The 22,371-nt window shown below is 42.7% G+C and overlaps 1 protein-coding gene across 1 annotated transcript in view; it reads left to right on the top strand.

The window, feature by feature from the left end:
- Window positions 1–22,371, top strand: part of CCDC148 (coiled-coil domain containing 148) — a 31,961-nt gene extending 9,590 nt beyond the window's left edge. Inside the window, exons 8-13 of the mRNA XM_010714073.3 lie at window positions 669–807; window positions 2,881–3,087; window positions 12,356–12,496; window positions 16,838–16,956; window positions 20,852–20,969; window positions 22,044–22,371. Coding sequence (XP_010712375.1) covers window positions 669–807; window positions 2,881–3,087; window positions 12,356–12,496; window positions 16,838–16,956; window positions 20,852–20,969; window positions 22,044–22,310 — 991 coding nt within the window. The 3' untranslated portion in view covers window positions 22,311–22,371. The remainder of the gene's footprint in view (window positions 1–668; window positions 808–2,880; window positions 3,088–12,355; window positions 12,497–16,837; window positions 16,957–20,851; window positions 20,970–22,043) is intronic.

Here is a 22,371-nt window from a genome sequence, read left to right as displayed (position 1 = left end):
ATTTTATACAATTCCATTAATTTTAATATTAATCGGTGTCCAAATCCATGTTATTACTTCAGTATTCTTAGTCCTAAACCGGTATCTGCAGACGTGGCCCTTGCCTTAGAGCTCAGACGGAGGTGTGTGATGCATCCCGTGGGCAGTAGCAGAGGCACTGGGCAGCAGGGCAGGCCTGGCTGGGCACAGTTATGCCTCGATGGTGATTCTGTGGCTGTTAGAAGCTTGTGTTTAACTAATTCCTCATCTAGCTGCATACTGGTATTATCATTCCATCCATTTTGATAATTTAATTAGTGCTCAGTAGTGGAGACTAATTGTTTTTCCTTTTTCATGCTGTTTGTTTCATGTTGTGTGACTGCTAACATAACTTGAGAAACACAATGTCATTCCCAATAAAAAGTCAGGTTAGAAAAAGAAGAATTCACTCAGATGACAGTGCAGTAAGTGCTTGCGTTACAAAAGCAATCTGGGTTGGTTTTGAGTCACTGAAGTAAGTCTAAATCTCCAGCTTTGAACCAACATTGAGTTTACAGGTTCAGAATTGCTAAGGAGCCCGATGAAGGGTTAGGTTTCTTACAGAAACAAACAAAAAATCCTCCTAGAACCAGACTCCTCCTTTCAAAATCTTAAATGACATCGGGACCAATTGTTTTGAATTTCTGTAGGAACACTGACTGGAAGGAAGAAGATCGGTGGGTTTTTCAGACTGTCACCAGTCAGTACCCGAGTGATCTCCAGCAAAGAAGGACTTTGTACCTTGATATGCTGCAGAGATGTCTTCCTCACAAGTCTAGGCATGAACTGGTTAGTATAGCTCAAATATATACATTCTTACAGAAAGCTTCCAGGGAGGATTTGCATAAAAAACATCTAGCAAAGGTTTTTATTTCGTAAGTTCTTAATTATTGATTTTATTCTGCACGGTGAAGATGAGATGTCCCTGTCTGTAAGATCCACGGACTTGAAAGCTTTTCACTTCTTGATTGCGGCTTCAAAATATGCACTGTGGGGATGTTATGGTTCCACAAACCCTCACTGCCAAGTTCACTAAATTAGTTTGCTAGCGTTGCTTTGCTGTACCATTTTATAGCTATGTCACACTACTCAGCTTGTTATTTTTATTTTTTATGAGGACGTATAGCATTGTCACACTGTCTAGGAATAGTTATTTTAATTGGCTTGTGGCACGTATATAGCAGGAAGAGCGAAGATATCTCCTGCTCTCAGGGAGAGGCTATTTTTATATTCATAATGCGTTTCAAATTGATTGCTGACTCCTTTTACACTCCACAGTGAATAAGCACATAGCGGGTAATAGAGAAACCCAGTTCAAGGCCTGAATACTTCAGGATGTCGTAGGGAAAGCTGGAGTCTTTTTTTACCTCTGCATATATTTTTAGACCATCTACTTTCTTGTATTTGAGGAGTGCCTACAACAAAGCAGTGACAGTGAAGTGATACAGATTTATGGCATACTTTCACCAACAGTAAAATTCTTGTGGACTTTGGACCTTTTGCATGTGATAACTGGGCTAAATAATGATGTGCTTCGTACAATGCTTGTGTATTTTTCACCATAGCCATTATTAGTGGGCCTCTCTAATTCTTTGGGAGGGCATTTAAAATTTAAAAACCATAGTTCTGTATTGAATGCAGTGTTTATATTATCATGACAGATACAGAAATGCTAGAACAGTACTAAGAATCTATTCTTAGAACGTTTATTACATTAGTTTAGTTAACAAAACTTAGAACCTTCTCTTCTTCCTTCCCTCTGAAGAAGAGTGGGTCACTGGACAAGCACTGAGTGCTTGATTCAGTAGCAGGTCATCGGAGTGACCTGCTTTTTGATGAGCAACCTGCTGATCTCCTTTCTTGTACAGGAGTTTCTCAGTGTAGTTTAGCTGCTTGCCAGCAAGGCTCACCTCAGTTTGAGGCAGCAGCGATGGCAGTGTGAACCTCTGATGTGGTGACCATACAAACAGCTGTGCAGAGAAGAGCTCCAGAGGGAGTGATACCATTTAATCTCCAACCAGCTGCAAGCCAATGGGAAACCTGTGAGCTAGGCACCAGCTGAGTCAGCATCCCCTTCTCTTCTGCTAAAAGCCTGGAAGGCGGCATCAAGGATGGGCTTCCAGAAGCTTGTGAGCAGAAGGCCATCTCTAGAACGTTCATCCTTGTAGTTCCTATTTTTGGGGCATGTAAGACAGGTCCAAGTTTCTAATGCCACAGTCCATGCAGCCTCACCCATTACTGCTTCTGTTAATGGTATGAAGACAGACTGTTCTCTGGAACCTCACTGCTTAAAATCAAAGGAGTACTTAAGATGAAAAACTGTGTATTATTAATGGCAGTATGCTGCTTGGCAAGCTAAAAATCTGTTTTGTAAGTGTCCTGTTGGGAAAGAAAAAGTGAAGCTAATTCTCATCTGTACTGCATTGATGCAACTGCTTTGCATGGTGTTCTGCTTCTGTATAGGAGGTCATAATTTGCTATGAAGAGCCTCATCTAACTAAAAGCCCTTGGTATTTCTGATGATGTATTGAAAGGACCTACTTGCATTTTATGTATTCTATGACAAGAAAGCATTTTGTTTATTTGTATTCCAAAAGTACTGTTCAGAAAGGAACAATGGGATATCAGAATACTGAAGTGCTGTGTGGTGGAGCAGACAACAGGAAGGATGGCAGTGCTAGGATGGCCTGCCAGTGTTGGAAGGCTGCTGCAGACCTAGCTAGAATGCTTTCAGGCTCTAGACTGTGGATTCCGTGGGGATATTGGAGATACAGTAATTATGCCAATGATATTCAAGATTTGCAAAATATTTTATTGATTTTAGTTTTCAAGCTTGTCTGAAATGCATTACTTTTTTTTTAGGTTACTTATGAGAAAGCTTGGGAACATTACAATTTCTTTAAGAGTCAACGCAGAGTCTTGATATTAAATTGGACTCAAGCGAGGAAAGCATTCTTCCTGAAGGCGGTGATGGCTGTTGCTGAAGCCTCTGCTGCTCGGGAGGCAGAAGCAGAATCAGCCAGCAACAGACAAAAGCAACAGGAGATCTGTGCTGAGCTGAAAGCCAAGGTAGGGTCTGTTATAAATATACCTCATGCAAGCTTGGTTTTACTGCCAAATTCAAAATGAATATAAGCAAAAACTGTTCTAAAAGTTACTGGTTTTAGATGAAAAAAAACTAAGATAACCATCCTGTTTTCACCAGTGTTATTGAATCACTTTGGCCAATTTAAAAAAAAAAAAGAAAACAACAAACGAAAACAGAAAAGAGGGTGAACCACAGTCTGTTGGTACAGTCAGTGTGTTTGTGAGGCTTGACTTGAAAATGGTTTTGAAGATTCTCCATTTCGTTACCCATAGGGATCCTTGTTAGCATCATGTTCCTTCTACCAGCTCTTGAAATTAGTTTGTCTTTTATTGATTAAGAATTTGATCATCTAGTTCAGTTTAGGCCTTACTATGAGTTTCGTGCTGTGGGTATAATCTCTGCATAAACTGCAATCACATTTGTTTTGGTGGATTTTTAGCACCACCTCGGAGTCTGATGAGCTACTGTTTCTGAGCTGGAAGAACAAGATCTGTTCTGCTGTTCAGAATATGAGAGGCTGCAAGCAAGCCGCCAGGCATGGAGGTCTGGCACCATACTCTGTTTGTTTTTAACCCTGGCAAGCCACAAAATATTTGTGTTTTAGTTAAACCTCACGCACTTTGAGGAACAATGTCATAATTGCTCTCAACACTAGACTCTTCTGAAGCATCACTATCACCAGTCTTTTAAATGAACACTGGTTGGTTTTCAGGGAAATAACAAGTATCTGCCTTCCCTTCTACTCACTTTTCAGGTTATAGAAAGAATTCTTAAAAATTGGCTCCATCACTTTTGCCCCTGTTGTGAAACAGAGGTTTCACAGTGTTCTGAAAGGTGATTTGCTGTGTGAAGAGGTGAGAAAGACTATGGGGCTGGAAGGGCTTCTATTCCAGCATTTTGCATTTTATGAGCCAGTCGTCTTTTTCCTCCTCAGAAAGTAACAAAGTGTTATGTTACCTCCACGTAGCTTAAGATTTTCCCTGATGCATCGAACATTGCCTCCAAGTCCTTAGGTTCTGACCCCCTGTTTCCGTAACCTGGAACTGTTTGAAACTTAAACCTATTAGTGCTACGCTTCTCAAAAGTTGCTTTCAAAGGTGACTTTGTTTTAAAAAATAGAAGAGGGTGAAAGTCTGATCAAAAACAATTCTCCTCTTTCCCAGAAGAAAGGAATCAAAACAGTGCAGCGTTTCCGCTGAAGAAGAACATCACTGTGACCTGCAGCTGAAGGGGCTGCAGGATGGAAGGAGAAATTGGGCAAGCTCTTCTGAGGGAAATCATTCTGAACGTATCCGTGTGTTTTGTCTGGATTTGAGGCTATATGCATCACACGTTACCGAGTGGCAGTTCCTTCAGCTGGCTTCTCTTTGTGGTGTGAAGTGTGCAGCTAAGGAAAGGGTGCCACAGCAAGAGGCTGCTGGTAACTAAGAGGTAACTCTGCGAGTTAAATATGCATAGAGGAAAATTCATCCTGATGAGCATCGTTAAGATGAGATTAAAAATGAATTTATCTCTGCAAAGGAAGGACTGTAGAGCTGAAAACCAGGTGTAGGATTGTTCTAATCTTTTTTGCCATTAACTGGTAACTATCCCTGTGGTCCCTTCCAACTCGGAATGTTCCGTTGTTCTGTGATTCTGTGACTTCAGAGTTCTCTTTCTCAGAAGGATGGAGCAATGGCCATTGATGTGCCCAGTTCACTTCCTAGGAATGGTAGATAGGGGAAGTATCTATCAGCAATAAGCTGGTTTTTAAATACAAGTGTTCATTCAGGAAGTATGTGATAAACCAGAGAGCTGTAGGACATTATAGCACTTCTCCATACCCACATAGATTCTCCATAGAATCTCACCAAAGATGAGCCAGCTCTGACTCTGAGCATGTTTTCAATCCAGAGCTAATCAACCTAGATTTTTTAGCTTGAGGTTAGTAAAACACTGACAAATTGCACAGCTTTGGGGTCAGATCAAGTCTGTATGTTTTAAGCTTGAAGCACATGCAGAGTTTGTCTCTGCCTGCTTTCCGTGCTTTTCTTTTTTCCCCTCTTTTCCCTGTGCCTCCAGTATTTTTCAGTTAATTATGTTATTTCTGACTCTCAACCTTTCTGTTGCAATCTTCTTGCAATACATTATGTAATGTTTTATCTGAGATTTAAGGGCTTAGTAGCTCAAATGTTTTTTCCTACCTCCTGGTGCAGTTTGCACCTCCTAGTTTTGGTGATGTTACTGTGAGGCCAATTTATAAAGGAGAGAAGCAGTTAGCTTCACCCTTGTTCCATATACACACTGTAGAAGGAGTTCATAAAACAATCTGTAGTATGTAGAAAGCAGATATTCTTGAACTACAAATGAAGAAATAATTGTTCTTTTTTCTAATTAAGAAAAAGTCATTAGCAGGATGTGAATGTAAATAAAAAGATGGTTATTGAGTTATCCAGATCTTTGCATTTCTCTTCAGAGGGTTTGAGGAAATACTAATCTGAGAGAAACAGAAGTTCAGGCTTCACTTTTTGCTTGTTCCATGAATTATTTACAGAGTAATTTATAACCACATGTTCTTTCTACTTCCAGTGATTTATTCCTGTTGTTAGTTGCACACAACACGTTTTATGTCTGATAGTTATTAAAGGCAGTGCACAGGGATTGCAAGTGATCTGCTCAGTGTAACTATTGAGTTACCAGATGAGCCACAGCAGTGGACACCCTGCTCTATGCCACTGGGAAGCAAATTAGTTTTAACTGCCTTTCCAGTTTGCTCAGGCCTTATGATTGTAATTAGAATTCGCACTATAAAAGTCAGCATACAGATTTGAAAACACATTTTTGTTGCAGGATTATGCTCGCATATCCCTCTTTCTGCCATAAGCATTTTTATAGCTGAAGAAAGCATCTATGGTTCTATTAATTATGAAGAATTACTTTTATTCACGTTCTGTTTTTTAAATTAGATCTTTTCTAGTGGCAGATATGGACTTTTATGGGGCAAAATTAATGCTAGTGCCAGTAGTTTTGATTTTCTCTTTTATTTCTTGCAGACTTTGCAGAGAGAAGCCTGTGGAGCACAGGCTGCTCAAGGGTACCAGGCAAAATCTGCTAGGGGTGTGAACTTTTGTTGTTAACGTCAGAAGAGAAATTCTCTCTGTGATTAGAAAAACAAACTTGCAAATGTATTATTTCTGAGTTATCTCATTACCAAATGCTCTAGTAAAGGATTTTTCAAAGGCCTTGTGTAAGTCAGTTGAAAGCAGCTTGTCACACTTGCCTGGGCTGTCATACAAGGCCCTGTGGAGTCTGGAGGTTGCTCTACTCAATGGAAGGTGAAAGAACTCCCACTCTGGAGGAGAAGAGGGAACAGGTTTGGCTAGAGGTGAAAGCTACTGGAGATTTCAGCCCACCATCTGTCAGTATCACGGCGTTTTGTTGTCCACATGCCTGTTGACATCACTGACCACTGTTGCTGTAAGTAACTTCTCACTTTTACTGATCAGCCCCAGAAGATGATGTGCTCTCTGAAAGGAAAGCTGCATACAAATGTTCCAGAGACTGATACAGCTCTAGGAGATTCTGAAAATGTGTTGCTGGTTTGGGTGATTTTGTAAGGTTGAAAGAATGAACTCTCACGGTACGGAAATGGAAAAATTTCCCTTTTTTCCCATTTTTTGTTATGATTTAAAGTACCGACTTTGTCACAGCAGTGAAGATTATTGGAAATCCTTGCTTAGAATTTGAATTCTAGCTGCTTGCTTTATCTGTGCCGCATCAGCTCTGGAGCTGTGTGCAGTCATCCTGTGACACTTCTCCTCCCAGCCATTCTGAGCTTTTGCTTTGCAGCAGCCCAGTTTACAAAGGCTAGATTTAGTTTGAGCTGCTCCATCCCAGCCCTCTGAATGCGAGTAGTTGTCCTCTGTTCCTGTTTGTCTAGCTAAGTAATTCAGCTGCTTGAAGGATCTTGGGGCCAAGTTTGTTGTTATCACCCAGGCAACTTCAATATCTGCTTCTAATGAATGCCAGTGTGTCTTAACAGGAAACACTGTATATGGTGTAACATTAGCTTAGTTAATTTAATGGGAATTCCTAAGGAAAATCTCCTCAGAAATGTGTCTGTCATTAAAAGAGATATATCTGTAATATTAAGTGCATGGTAAATACATTATTACTATTCAGACTTCAAGTAGTTTGCAGTGTACTTTACATTATTGCAATATAGGACGTTGTAATAATGAACTGAAAATAGATATGTATGCATTCTGTTCAGCACAGCAATTTAATAATTCGCTTGGCAAGAGCTCCTCTAATAGCGCAAGGACTGTGAAACATGCTTGAAATGCCAGTTGTAATTAAAAACTTTCCAAACTTAACGTTGGCAATGCTTGCACTGCTAAGATGCAAGTTTCTTTGTGAAACAGACAATAGGGGATCCAATTTTCAGTGTAATGTTTAATATTAGTTTAACCATCTTTTTTTTTTTTTAATTATTAAACAAAGCATTTACTGCTGACACAGTAAGTTCTCCTGTTAAGTTTTTGCACTCCTGAGAAGGAAAGAATGCAGTGAAGTACACATTAATTTTTTGGTGCATTCTGCGGTCCCAGATTATTGCCTTAGTCGATCATCAGAAATACTGCTAAGGGTTGTTTTTCTTCTTCAGATCTGTATCTGAAGACATGTCCTCCTCTGGAGGAAAATCCCAATGAATATAGTGGTTTTTCTTGAAAAGAAAAGGAAACTGAGTGTCCCGTAGTCACTTGTAAACATCAAAATATTACAGTGTATGCCACAGAGATTCCATTTCTCCGCCTGCCCTTTCTTGTTGTTGATTTTGCAGCAGGACCCAGAGGCTCCCAGATAGGATTGGGCTCCCACAGAGTTATGAGCTGTACAAATACGTAGTGAAGTGTAGTTTGCAAAGTGAATCACAGAACTGCACGGTGATGGGTTTAGAAAGGACCATAAAACCCATCCAGTTCCAACGCCCCTGCCGTGGGCTGGCTGCCCCCCAGCTCAGGCTGCCCAGGACCCATCCACAGCCTGGCTCACCTCCAGGGATGGGGCACCTCAGCTCGGGGCAGTGCCACGGCCTCACCACCCTTTGAATAAGAAATTTCTTCCTAGAATCTAACCTGAATCTACCCTTTATTACTTTAAAGCCGTTACCTCTTGTCCTATCAATGCACTCTTGGTGAAGAGCCCCCTGAGGTATTGGAAGGCTCCTATGATGTCTCCCTGGAGCCTTTTCTTCTGCAGGCTAAACAACCCCACTCCCTCAGCCTGTCCCCACGCAGAGCTGTCCCAGCCCTGAGCATCCCAGGGCCTTCTCTGGACCCACTCCAGCAGGTCCATGTCCTCGTGCTGGGGGTCCCAGAGCACTGCAGGGGACTCAGAAGAGAGGCACAGCCCCCCCTGACCTGGTAGCCACACTTCTTTCGGTGCAGTGCAGGATACAGTTGGCTGCATCAAATACAGATAAAGGTTTGATTTCTACAAGAGGCAGTGCACCAGATTCTTTTTTGTCCTGAGTTAAGGTAGTCTAGCTCCTTATTTTGCAAGCTGTGACATTGCTAGCAGGAATCTGATTTGAAATCTGGCCTATGCCTTCTTCCTTGGGTGGTGCTTTCTGAGAAGTTCCCCTTTGCAGGCATTCTGACCATAACATAAGGTGAGACCATGAGACCAGAACTAGCAGAAAGATGGCTTTCATGCTCAAATGTGGTTTAAAAACTGAATCATTTTGACGTTAGACTCAGTTGTTCAATGCCTAGTTTTTAGAATCTCTTACATAATAGAGCATTTTAATTTAGCTTAGTTTAGTTGAGAACATTTTATCCTAAATGACTTCAGCAGTTTGTTTGGGGCAGACATGACATAGTGCCAACCTACTGAATCACCATTCATAAATATTTTGCAACAGTCACTTTCTGCTCTTGCCAGTTTTTCCTTTTTTGTTGCAATAGCAAATCACTTTTTAAAGAACGTGACTCTTCTTTTGCCTTAATGAAAGGCATTGATCGGATGAATGTGGGAGTGGGCAGGGATGGTGTACCCTAATTTCATGTGCTGCCTCCTGGAAAGAGTAAATGGGTGTTGTGGGGAAGTATGATATAATGAAACTTTCCTTCCTTCCTTCTGTTCATTCTGTTCTATCTACTTCCTTGTTCTGTAAGGCACTCAAATACTTGGAAATCCTACCTAGATGAGATGAAAGTGGAAAGCAGATTATACCCACTAAGCACTGTATTTATTACTGATGTGCATCAGTTTTGGCTGGTAAACCTTTTTGTATGTTTTGTGTTCGGTCAGATGAGTGAAATCCTGTATGTGATGCTTTGTTATGCTCACTTATTTGTATGTAACCTGCTGAAAATCTCGATCACACCCTGATAGTGATCTCTGCCATGAATCAAAGGACACTAAGAGAAGAGATACATGCATGTAACTAGGGAGAGACTATGGCTTGTCGTGAGACTGGTGTAACATACGTGCCATGAACACAATTGCTAGCTAAAATGAACAAGTAAGGAAGCTTGAGATGTTTTCAGACTAGTTTTGGTATCTTTAGCATCAGATGCAACGTACTGATTTATTGCCACAGGTTCTCCTTTATCAGTTACCTTGGTGACAGGCTCTCTGTTGGGACACTTCTATCTATCTCAGTACATATTTACAATCAGAAGTTCCCCTGAAGTTTCAGTTAACTGCAGATTTAGTAAGACCTTTTTAATGGGTTAACTAATGGCTGAAATAATGCTAACTAATGGCTGAAATAAGACAAATGAAAGAGATCCCGGTAAGTAGGTAATTAATATCTGAAGGAGATCAGTAAGGCATCAGGAGGTTCTCAGACTTAAAGGAGGCTGAAGCTGCAGCATATCTTGACCCCACTTACGCTGGCATTTATCATTATTCCAATGAACTTGAGGCGAATGCAAAGCAGGGATAAGGAAAATGCAAGCTTAAAAAAGCAATTTTTTGATACATATTTTAACTCTGGCTCATTTAAGTTCTCAGAGTATCTCAAGTAGTGTTGTTATTACAGAAGTTTAAATTTTCTGTCAGTTTCCCAGCAGTTTATTTTAGCTCCGGTCTGCAACATGTCTCACAAATTTCATTCTTCCTTTGTTTTGTTGTTAGACGTGAAAGCTTCATGAACGTGTTTTTGTTTCAGTCTGTTTTGCTGTTTTGAACATAAAGTGGAAATGGCTTCCACATTCCGGATGTTCTTCCACATTCGTGTTCTAACACTCCTGCTTAAGCTCTGGCAGGCTGAAAGGGCTGGGTTTTATGTTTGTTTTTTTCTTTTTAGGAGTGAAAGGGTAATTTTACCACTGCCAAAGAAATTGAAGTGAATGGTTTTCATTTACTTATTTTTTTGTTTGCTTGTTTTTACTGATATAGCCAAGATACGAGATTCTACTAAGGGAACATTTTCAAAATTCTGAGGAGAAAGATCATCTATAAAGAGTAGTGTCTGTGCTAAGGAATGCAGCAGTAATGTTTTAGCATTTTCTTTCCATAGTATACAATTCTGAATTCCAGCTCAAAATCCCTTTTAAGAATAGCCAAAATAAAAGAAAAGATAGCTGTCTCTGTGCTGACTGCCATTTTGTGAGCACGCTCTCAAGTCCCCGTTGCTGTTTGCTGGCACAGCTTGGCCCTCTGCATTTAAAAGTATAAGACTCGCTCACCTGCACTGCAGTTCTTAGCTTTGGGAATGGAGCTGAAGCTGGAAAAGGTTGTATGAGCTCTGGGAGAGTAACAGTGCAATGGAACGTCAGCTCGAAGATGCCCTGGGTCTATTGGGATGCTGCGGAGAAGAAAGTAGAAGTGCTATCAGCACAGGGGGTCTGTCCTGCAGAGATCTGCTCACTGAGGGACACGGGCCGCCAGGACTCTGGGTGTCCAAACAAGGCCTTGCACAGGAATGGGAGAGAACTAATGTGCAGCCGGTGAGATGCGTTAAAGATGGCAAATGAAATGCCTTACTATCAGAATGCAAGTACCCACAGCAGTATAGAAAGCCAGAAGAGGAATGGCTGTAGGCTCATTCTTCTGGGGAACACGGAGGTCTGTTAACACTTCAGAAATCCATTGCCAAAAGAGCTGGCAAGCCAGCAGCTGGGAGACAGCGTTAATCCCATTGAAAGCCACGCGTAACAGACCAGCTGCTCGTGACAGCACCGGGGGAAGTCGGGGCTCCCTGCTGGGAGCAAGGCAGTGCAGGGCAGGGGAAGCAGTCAGTGCCTGTTGGCACGGCTCGTTCAGCAGCACACAGCGGTGCCTCACGGCGGTTCGGTGCCGAGCAGGATCCATCCCACCCGCGGCCTGCCATAGCGCGGGCAGCCGGGCCCAACAGCTGGGCCTGCCGAGCAGGCACACAGCTACGGGCCGTGCAGGGGCAGCGTGTCCCACAGCCCTGGGCTGGCACCGTGTGCTGTTCTGCTTGCTATCGGATCTTCGTACAGTCGTTCTTCTCTGGTCCTGAGGCTGCTCTGTGAGCTCGCTCCCCGGTTCCCTTCCTGTTTGCACGTCCACTTTACACCCACAGTGTTAATGCCTGTGCTGAATCCTCATTTCCATCTCTTCTTCCGATTTGCTGTTTTTGTGATCGTTTTCACTTTTCCCTGCTTGACTCACGGTCAGATACTGCGAGGAGCAAGTAGGGCACTTCTGTGGAGCTGGGGTGGGGATAGTTAATGACAGAGGCTCAGACAATCCTTTGTCATTTCTCAGGCTACAGCGGCTTAATCCCGGCTGTGTCCGTGCTTTAGAGAATGGCTGCAATGCAATCAGCTGCGTTCTGCAGCTCTCCGTCAATAACAGCTCTCCGTTCCCACTCCTGAGCACTGGCAGTGTCTGTCAGGAGCGTTTCACCAGACTGCCCTGGGTGCCACAGTGCCCACAGTGGAGATCCCTTTATAAAGGAAATGATGGGGTCATTAAGAAACTTAACTCTTAATGAAAGTCCGAGAGCTGGAAAGATTTAAGATCCGATGTTACTGGGGTTCCTTTGGCAATTTTACTTAATCTTTCTGTACGTGTTCTTACTGCATAATACACAAGTCAGTTGTGAATTATAAATTAATATGCAGAAAGACAATGCTACCTGAATGATTACGGATTGCTGACAGATTACAAATTTCAGTTTGAAAATGGATCACACGGGTTTCCTTACCAGTGTCAGTTTAGCAGGATCACAACATTGCACAAATTCTCCTGCACAGCTGTTTAAACAGTCTTTTCAATCCTTTCTCTCAGGTCCTACAATGGAGAGCACAACAGGAGGAGGCAGCTGAGCTGGAAGCTGCTGTAGCTGCTAGAAGAAAAGAAAAGGAAGATGAGAAAGAAAGGCTACAGAAAGAACAGGAAATGATTCGCAGAGCTCAGGAGAAAGAAAAAGTATGAGAAACTTCTAAGTATTTCTGCATTCACGATTTACAACTGCCGTTAAAAGCTTTAGCTGATCTCGCTGCTCCGTATTCCTGTAACAGATTTAGTGTTAGTACAGAGATCAGCAGCCCGTGGAGTCCCGGTGCCTTCCCTTTTAGCCTTAAACCTGCCTCTACTTGTGCATCTGTGTTACTTTGTTCCTAACAAAAGGGTCTCACAAAAACAAAAAGTGTTTGAACTACCTGGACGTCACCAAACCTCAGCGCTGAGGCACCAGAGGTTTTGGGCTCTTACAGTTCTGTGCTTCTCAGCAGTGTGGCAAAGACTATGAAAGCTTCCAGTGCTGCAGTTAAGTATGCTGCAATGCAGCAAATGGGCTTTACAGCATGTTGTCTGCAAGACAGCGCTCTGCACTTTGCAGCACAAGGACTTAAAAGTGAACCTGGAGCACAGCGATGCTATTAACCAGCTCAGGACACGGGAGGTCTGCAGGACATTATTCTGAGCACTTGTGTGGTTACCACTTAAATCCAAACTTCAACTTAATAGAAATCAGAAATAGGGAATATGGTGTGTTTATAAAATCAAATTGTCACGTCTGTATTTCTGTTGACCTTTCTATTTGAAGGATAGGATACAAACTCAGGAGGTTTTAGTATTAAAATCGTGTCCCTTTTTCTGATTATTTTTGCTATGAAATCTGGCTTGCTTAGAGTCCAATTTACCTGTGGAATATTTGCAAAGACTGCAAAATTATTTCTGGAACAAATAAGTAGGAGAATATTATAGGTTGTTATTGGCTGGTCTTTCAGATGCTGATGAGTGAATGAACTCCTTAAATGAAATGGGACTTCGCGTGCTAACACGTCTGTGAGAAGAGGCACTAAGAGCTGTGTTGTTATGACATGGCAGTTAGAAGGAGAGATAAGAAAGGGCTGAACTGTTTCAAGCAGAGTTGCTTCCAGGTTGTGTGCTGGAGGCTGTAGTGGCATCAGTATATGCCTCACTGCAGAAGGCTTGGGCAAATAGGAAGGAAAACGAAATCTTCATGTAAGTTGCCGTGTTTTCTCTGTAGACTTTGTCTTCTTTTCTTTATTTACCCGCCTAGTTTCTGTGTAACGTGCCTTAGTGGGAGCAAATGTTTACTGACGGGACTAAAACATGGGCAATTAGACTCCCTAGAAACTGATGGAAACTCATTTCAGTAGATGCGTCTCTTGCAGTGACAGTCCTTGCAGAAAAAACTGAAGCTATCTATTTTTACAGCAATTTGCTTAAGTTATTACTAAAGCAATTTACTTTACAACACTTAGAAAAAGCAGAAAGGAGATGATAGCAGACCAAAATAAATGACTTGCAGGCTGCTGGAAACAAATGCCTTAGCAGAGAAATGGAAATAAAATCCTTCACCACTTGGATTTTCCCTATCTACTTTTATAGCAATCAAATATTTTTTCTGTGGTCTGTTTGAAGAGACGCATCTCGATGCCACGACAAACAGGGCAAAAGCAGCAGCCCGTGCTGAAGGGCTCCTGGTGGTAGTTGTGCATGACTGCTGAGTTCAGCTGTAGGGACAGTCCTGCAAAGAAGCACGGAGTGAGTGGTACCTGGAGAAAAGAAGCCAAAGCTTTGCTGAAGCCGTGCCTCCAGGACTGTTGTTAATTCTCATTGTTGTAAGTCCCCAGAGCCAGCATTTGAAAAGCTGCCAAATTTCTAATCAGTTTTATTTGATTTGTGAGTTCACTGTTCTTGTCACGACTTTGCATTTTGCATGTATCCAGGTTCTTGTCTAGCTGAAGACGTTCCTGCTTACATTTGTCACCTGATCTTCTTCCTTTCCTGCCATTTATCTTAAAGATTATAGATGCATTCTTGGCAGAGTACATCCTGCTGCCAAGCTATCCTAAATCATATAGTTAGAAAACTGTCCAAAAGTCACTTTAATGAGATGTTTCTCTTTCCTTCATAATACACAGAATGCTTTCACCGTTCCTAAGAAAAAAAAAATCGGATTGGAAGGGACATCAACAGGTCTTTAGTTCTGCTGAAAGATCCGCTCTGAGGTCTGACCAGGCAACTCATGGCTTTATCTTTGTTTTAATTTGTTTTATTTATCCTTATTCTATTGATCTTTGATATTTAAGAGTACAATTTCAGATTCAAATGTACAGAAAAGAACGTTTATGTGTGTGAAAAAACAGGCAGAGAAATCTTTCTCTTCAGAGCAGTCTTGGGTCAGCTTCAGTCAGTCTGGGTTTGCTCTTTACTTTTGCTTTGCTTCTTGTAGACACCATAATTGAACTTTAAAAACATAAATTCTACAAATACACGCAGGGAATTTTTCAAGATTATGTTCACTGTGTTACAAAACCACACTGTATATAAGATTTTTTTCACACTGACATTTATTTCTGTGTAATCGCTCTTTGCTGATATCTACTGCCCATTTAGGGTCTGGATTTAAAGCTACAAGGCAAATAGAAAGCAGAAATCACGAGAACTTGTACGTTTGTTATCCGCACACGCTTTCCATATCAGAGTTTGCAGGGTGAGACGTGGTGGCATTTTGGCTGTGTTTGATGGATAACTGTAAGTGGGCTCAGCTGGAGTGATGGTGAGCCTTTGTGGTTCCACTGCCAGCACCGCAGTGAGAGGCACAGGGAAAGGGGAGTCCGTACCTAATGGCAGTTTGCTTCTTTGGCTGCAGGAAACGGTGCTGCTACTTTTCTTTTTGTTAAAGCTGGTTCTGCAGAGCTGCCTGTTCTCACGCAGTGTTTATAGCAGCAGGTGGCTCTGGAAGGGAGGAGGGGGCTCTGTGAGCTGTGTTGACCTGACTGCCAGCAATGTTAATTTCACGAGTAAATATTTTACTCGTATACATAGTTGTATGCTTAGCTGTATATATTTTCCACCTTCCCCCTGCCTGTGGATAATGTCCGTGTGGAACAGCTCTCCGCTATGCGCAGATGGGATAGCAGCTGTCTGAGGTCAGCAGTCGTATGTTTCATTTGAGTAAATGACATCTTAGGCTGCAAGGAAGGGCTGCAAACATGGTGTGTGGCCTCTTGTGTGTGCTGGGACAGCAAACCAGGACGTGGAATATCTGTGATCGGCGTAACAGGGTGGGCAGGCTGCGTCAAATGCTTCCACACCTGAATCTGAGAAGGCAATAGGTAGAAATGCTCTGCTTCTTCAATTAGACTGCAGATCAGACTTTCTTCCTGTGTATTTAAATACCGAATTTCAGAAATATCCATTGGCCTCTATTCAGAGATTATGAAAATTCCTTCAGACGGTGTGGGATGCAGAATAATTCCAAAAGAGAGAGTTTTGTTTTGTAAATATTCCGAACAGATTTGATAACCATTTTTATTAGAATGTTTCTGTACAGTCCTTGTTTTCATGTTCTCCGTGTATAAAGAATGCCCTAAGAAGACATTGTAAGTTAGCAATGCTGAAATAGAAGCACTGTTTGGAAGACCTGTGTTATTTTGAACCAAAACAGTTACAGATTTTGCTTCACAAGGTATATTGCATAAGAGGAGGAACTTTGCTGCTCCAGCTAACATCTCCAGGAGAGGCCTAAATTCAGTGTGATCAGTCAGTGACACAGATGATTGCAGCAGTTGCCAGGAAATCCACTGCTTCTACCAGGTCTGGGGCTTCCTCAGTCAGCACTGGGGCAGGTGATGCACCGTGCCGTGCTCTGGCTGGTTTTTGTTTGAGGCACATCAGGGTATGTCATTATCTCTGTGTCCCAACCTGTCTTTTTCTTCTGGTACCTGCAGGTGATTGGAAAGAAAAAGTAGAAATGAAGGAGTGGTCAACAAGAGAAACTGCAAGTGTTAACACTTGTAGGGCTGTCGTGTCACCCCAGCTCTTGTTGGCTTGAGCAGAGTGCTCAGAGTCATGCAGAAAGGAAGACACGCAGTGTGTCTTGGAGAGGGTATAGAATCTTGTCTTACTAGGTGTTAGTACTACTGTGTTACTAACAGGTAGAAGCAGGGCAGGCCAGCTGTGCTTCGTGCTGACAGGAGCCACGAGGTCAGGAAGCTCAGGAGGTCTCAGGCAGCAGCGTGTTGGGGTTTCCATTTGAGAACTGACTGGAGGGCCTGGTGCCAGCACGCATAATTGTTACTTCCCACAGCCAAATCAAGGTGCCTCACCTTATGTAGGTTTACCTGCTTTATGTTATGGATGGAATCAAAGACTCATAGCACACACAGCACATTTTTCGGCTGAACTCGGGCTCGTACACAGCTTCCTATCTGCAGGTGTCTGAACTCTTCTTGGAAACTGGGCTTATGGACGGTTGTTGGTTTGTTCACTGTTTGTTTGTTCAACTTCTAGGTTAAAAAATACTTGGCTGAGAAACAGCTTAAGTGGCAAGAACAGGAAGAAAAAGAGCTACAACATTTGGAGGAATTAAGGAAATTAATGGCTAAACAAGCAATTAAAGACAGAGAACGGTAAAATACATTACATGTGAATATACTGTCAGTAGAGCTTTTCACAGTAGAATTTGTTTTGTTCTCCCTACCTTTTAAATTAAAACAAAATCAAATAGTGATTTTTTTTTCTTCCCGTTTGGTGGTTTCCCCACTTGATACGTGAAGGTTGCAACATGGCTGTATTCTGAAAGCAATTTATTTCTTCTTTTAAATTAATTCAAATCAGTCACAGCATTAGAGCCATGTAAGCAATGAACAGTGCAAACAAAGAAGGGCACACACATGAAGTCCAGCTCCCTTCATGCTCTCTGTGTTGTGGACGGGTAGCTGAACCTTCTGTGCTATTTTTCAAATTGATCAGGTTGGTTTTTGTTTGAAAGCAGCGAGGGGAGCACATTGAGCATCTGCAGCCTTAAAGACACTAATCATTCTTTCAGAGAACCTTCAATTGTGCCCCTCAACTTTGAGACAATCAAATAGTTACTCAGTGTTGAGTATTCAGACCTGGTTCTAGTAAAAGATGTTGCTCTTGTTTTGCACGAAGAGCTCTCAGTTATTGATACAGTAAATGGTGCTGCACTGGATCAAGTATTTCCACGGAACTGTTTGCTTTCTTCCTCTTAAGCAAACTGCATTTAGGATTTTAACCAGTGCCAGTGAGAAAATCTTGATGGTGATTTTTGTATGTTAGAACCAGAATGCTTCTAAGGGTGGAATTAAAATACAAACAATGTACGGTGCGTCCCTGGTAGCTGCTGTTCGCTTGTTTGATGGATGGGCTGAACCTGTTTGTGCTTCAACCTGTGCCAAGTCTTCTCTGCAGAATGTGGTCTCTAATGACCCGCTGAAGGAAGGAGGACCATTAAAAAACCATTGTATGCAGTCTGGTTATAACTGCTCTCAAATCAAAAGTTTGCCTTTTTTACATGAAATGACTCGCCAGGTGAGCAGACTAGAAATGGAATTAAAATAGGGATGAAGTTCAATTGACTTTTAAAGACTGAAATTTTTCGTAGTCATTCATTGTGAAGCTCTGCTTCCATCTGACTTTGCTACGGCGCCTCGCTGACAGCTGAGTTTAGATGGCCGTCCTTAAGCTGGGAGCACTCCACCTTGCCTCACACATACCTGGCACTGGTTTTAGCTAGGAGCAGAGGAAATACAAGGCTTGCATTACTGAGTTTTCAGCAGAACTGAATAGGAGAAAATGACTTTTCTCTAAACCTGTACACTGCAGTGTGCCAGGCAGTTGGGGAGCGTTCTTTTCTTATGGTAATAAACACTGCAGGATAAAATATAAGGAAATGGCACAGTTCATTGAGGAATGCAGGAAGGAAACAATCATACCTTCGGGCTATTATGAACCAAACGTCAGCAAGTGCTTACCATTATGTTTCCCTGAATTGGCATACTGTACAAAATAAAACAGTTTAAAGAAAAATGCTTGCTCTTTGTGGAGATTAATAATTCTCTGTGCTTTTCACCTCCAAAGCCTTCACAAATATTAATCAAAGGAGGGCAGAGAGGTGTTTCTGCTACTAGGAGCTGTAGTGCTACTGGCACGGCGTCAGGTACGTGTTGTACCGAAGGCAGGGTGCTGGTGTAGTGACTTCACAGTGAAGAACTGCAGTCCTACAGAAACGAATTGTATCCTCTTAGTCTGTCTATCCATGCTTAGTCTGTTCCAGAGCACAACACGTTTTTAAGTCTTTGCAGAGCCGATTGTAAAAGATGGATCAGAGCAGCACAGCAATTCTGACCTGATATGTTCTCGGGCTTCTTTGGGAAAGGAGCATGTTTGGTGTGAGCTAGCTGGCTGTTCCAAGAAGGAGATACAGGCTGGGCAGGCACAGAGCATTTCTAATGCATGCAATCGGATACCAAAAAATGTTCTGCCCCTATCCAGAATTGTTTCTATGTTTAGTTTTAAATTAAGCAATCGGGCTTATAAAATAATGATTTAATATAAATATATATCCCAGACTTGCTGCTGTGTTCAGGTCTCACTGGGTAAGCATGATATGGACTGTGACCAAATCGAAGGAGTAAAGGCTCTGAAACAGATGCTGGGAGCACTGAGTGTCTGCATGTGGCCCATTGAAAGCAGAGATTTAAATATGAATGAGGTGCTTATTGAACTGATGGAAGGAATAAGGCAGGTTCTGATACAGAGCAAAAATGCTACCTGTGTTATAAACCTTCCCCTCCCTCCCAATTCCAACTATATCTGTCCCAATAAACCGTAGTCCATTTTTTCCTGTCGAATATTTATGAGGTGTTGTGTTAAAGCGGAGTTTTAGTGAAATTCTGCTCATCAAAAATTACATAAGTGAGTGCCCACTCACTTCAAAGGCGGTTTTACTGAACCTGAGCAGCTAAGCTTGTTTTTCAGCTGGCGATTTATTAAAATTGGCACTTAGAGTGGTACTTAGAATCAAAATTGAACATTGAAATATCTTAATTTTTAGCTTCTATAAAATCAATTTTAATTCTATACAGCAGCAATATTCTGGGTCCCCTCGCTGCCCCACTCTGCCTGTTGGTTGCCTTGGTATTCATTTGCAATCACTGGCGCATTCACACTGGGTAAAACGTTTGCGTTTGATTTTATCAAAGCTCCACACCCCATGTGAATCAGAATTCCTGCAGCAAAGCCTGTGAGCTTAGACCTGAATGAGTGCCCTCAGTTTTAGAAGTTCCCAAGCTGTTGAATTTTGTATTTGATAACACTGGAGTATTTTAGAACTCATAGCAGTCGGCTCAAGCAGAGTGAAGGATTTTTGATATAATATAATTTTGTCATTTTCAAAGAATATTTCTGCTTTTTATCAAATATTCTTCATATGAAAAACTGATTAAATGTTCTCCCAGGGAAAAAAAAAATGACCTGTAAAGATTTCCATTGCAAGCAGTTCTATGATTCTATGAAGCCTTTGGATGTGGTGCTGAGGGCCAAGGTTTAGCAGAGGGCTGTTAGTTAGGGCAGTATGGTTGGGTTGTGGGCGGACTTGGTGATCTTTAAGGTCTTTTCCAACCTGAGTAATTCTATGATTCTATTCTACTCTGTACAGTGATGCGCAAAGCCTCTCCAGGGCATCCTGGCTTCGTACTGCTCTCTTAGGACCAACATATTTGTCCCAGTAGTTGTTATCGGGCCGTGGCTGCAGTGCTCTTTTGGAGCCACCAACACAACTCCGCATTCAGTTCCAAGACGTGCAGTCCAGCCACACATGGAGCTAACGAAACGTTGAGAGCAATGAGGGCAGTTCTGCTGTAGTTGAAGCAGCCCTTTTTTCTGTGCTTCTCTGAAGGCAAACCGTGGCAACAGCAGCTTGTGTGAAAGGGCTGCCAGTGCCACCACAGAACGTCCTGCAGCTTCCTGAGAAACAGGCTTTGGCAGCGGGCTGAGAAGCAGAAGGAGGCATTGCTGGTGGTGTGGTGGCAGTGGCACCTCAGGGGCAGAGAGCTGAGCAGTGAGGGCAGTGCAGTAGGTGAAGATTCAGGGTTATTTGTGCTGAGCTCCGTTTGTTCCTTCGGAGAAAGCCTTTAATTCACGAGTTTTCTTGCTTCTTGGAAGGGATTTGTTTCTTTAAATGGGAAGGGTTATAGGGAACAGTTGTGCTGCCATACACAGATGTCAGAGAACATTTCTTCTTGGCAAAGAAAATGGAAAAAAGTGAGTAATGGTGCCATAAAGCTTAAAGCTTGCTAGAGAAGAGCAAGGGCTGTAGAAATGAAGTCTGAAAGGTTAACCAACTTATAAAAAATACATAAAGGGAACGGCATTCTTTGCGCTTGTCAGGAATTTTGATGGTGGGCATAAGAGAGCATCAGGCTAGTTTTCAATTGGAAAGTAACAACTTTAAAGTGAAACTTGACCAGTTTTCCTGTTTGTATGCATGCTGTTTTACAGGGTGGAGTTCAGACAAGCGCTGCTGGAAAAGCGGATCCTGGAGAAAAAGGAGGAGGCCCTTCGAGAAGCGTGTGCAGCAGAAGAGAAAGAGAAATGCCTGGAAGCACTCCGACAAAAGGTGCTTCTATTCCTCATGCGTGGTATTTTCAGGTGCAGTAGAGACAGAGCACATACTGACATACTGTGTGGAAGTTAAAATGTTATGCCACAAGCAAATAAATGAAGAAGCTAAAATGCACTCCAGGTCTGACATTAATGTTAATTCTGCCATGCTATAAATCTTGTGTGCTTTGTAACCGGCAGGAAGAATATTAAGAAGTTAAAGTGCACTGAGATGTCCAGAAGTATGGACGGGGCTAAACTGAGCCTGCTGGCTGCTTCTGGCTATGGGCTGTGAACATCAGATCTCGTGTCGATCTGTGCTAGAGCTGCAGATGCTGGCACTTCTGTCGTACCACCCCTGAGGTCTCCTTTGCACCCAGGGCCACGCACCGCCCTTATGGCACAGAGCAGTGGTGCATGTCCTCAGGAGGGGCTGTCCTCTGGTCACCTGGAGTTCAACATAGGCTTATTTCCCTGCAGCGTTTGTGAGGCAGCAACGTGAGCTCTCTCTTCATAGAAATGCCATTCAGCTTTCGGGTTTATTTCAGTTTGTAAGGACTGGCAGTGGCATTCACAGTGTGCAGGTGCTCTGTGTGCAGCCTGCCTGTGTAGCAGGCAGCTCTCCAGGCTGTGGCAGCCCTGCACTTAGCAGTCATGCACGGTGCTATGAAGTCTAGGCAATTAAATTGTCTCCATCAGGAAGCTGGAAAAAATCTCCCTGAGTTTCACTGCATTAAAGTGGTTTTCAGTGTTCGGTCTGAGGCAGTTTTCCTGCATTCACACCTTGCTTCTTCCCCTCTGTTCTGTGTTACAGCACTCGGAGGTTGCTGGCAGGGCCTGGCTGGGGGCTGTGCTGCTGGGATCATCCGGAGAGCACAGGGCTGTGCTGGCTGTGGGACCTGGTCCTGTGCCCCTGGTGGGACGCACAAGCCCTGGGCTCAACTTTTTGGCTTTACAGCACTTACATATGGAGGCAGATTGGTTTAAGGTTCTAAACCGTGTCAGCGATGGTGTTCAAGGGATGTGTGCAACTGATACCACCGTGCCCCCACACAGACTGTAACGGTTGTTTCCACATTGTGTGCTTTAGGTTTCCATTGTAGCAAAACCAGACCCAGCCAGAGTGGTGGCTGATACTGCAGCATCTAAAGCACGGATGGGCGTTGGGTCCACAGAAGAGTTTGTTCTTCAGAAGCCGCTGTTTCAGTTGCAAACATACAGTGAAGAGCAGGTAATAGCCTGTCCTTGTACTGCATGCTTTATTGTTTGCAGCCATACTGTGAGAGCAATAGGTGGTAATGGCTGTGTAGCTGAAACAGTAACGTTAATGGCAGAACATAGAACACAATGTATGTAAAACTAAAATCCTTAGGAGCAATGGGAGGAGCCAGCTCTGTGCCCAGGAGTCTGCAGTGCTG

This window comes from Meleagris gallopavo, chromosome 7 (genome assembly GCF_000146605.3).
Source record: "Meleagris gallopavo isolate NT-WF06-2002-E0010 breed Aviagen turkey brand Nicholas breeding stock chromosome 7, Turkey_5.1, whole genome shotgun sequence".
NCBI lineage: Eukaryota > Metazoa > Chordata > Aves > Galliformes > Phasianidae > Meleagris > Meleagris gallopavo.
The sequence above is the reverse complement of the archived record's forward strand: the minus strand, read 5'-3'. Positions and strand labels throughout refer to the sequence as shown.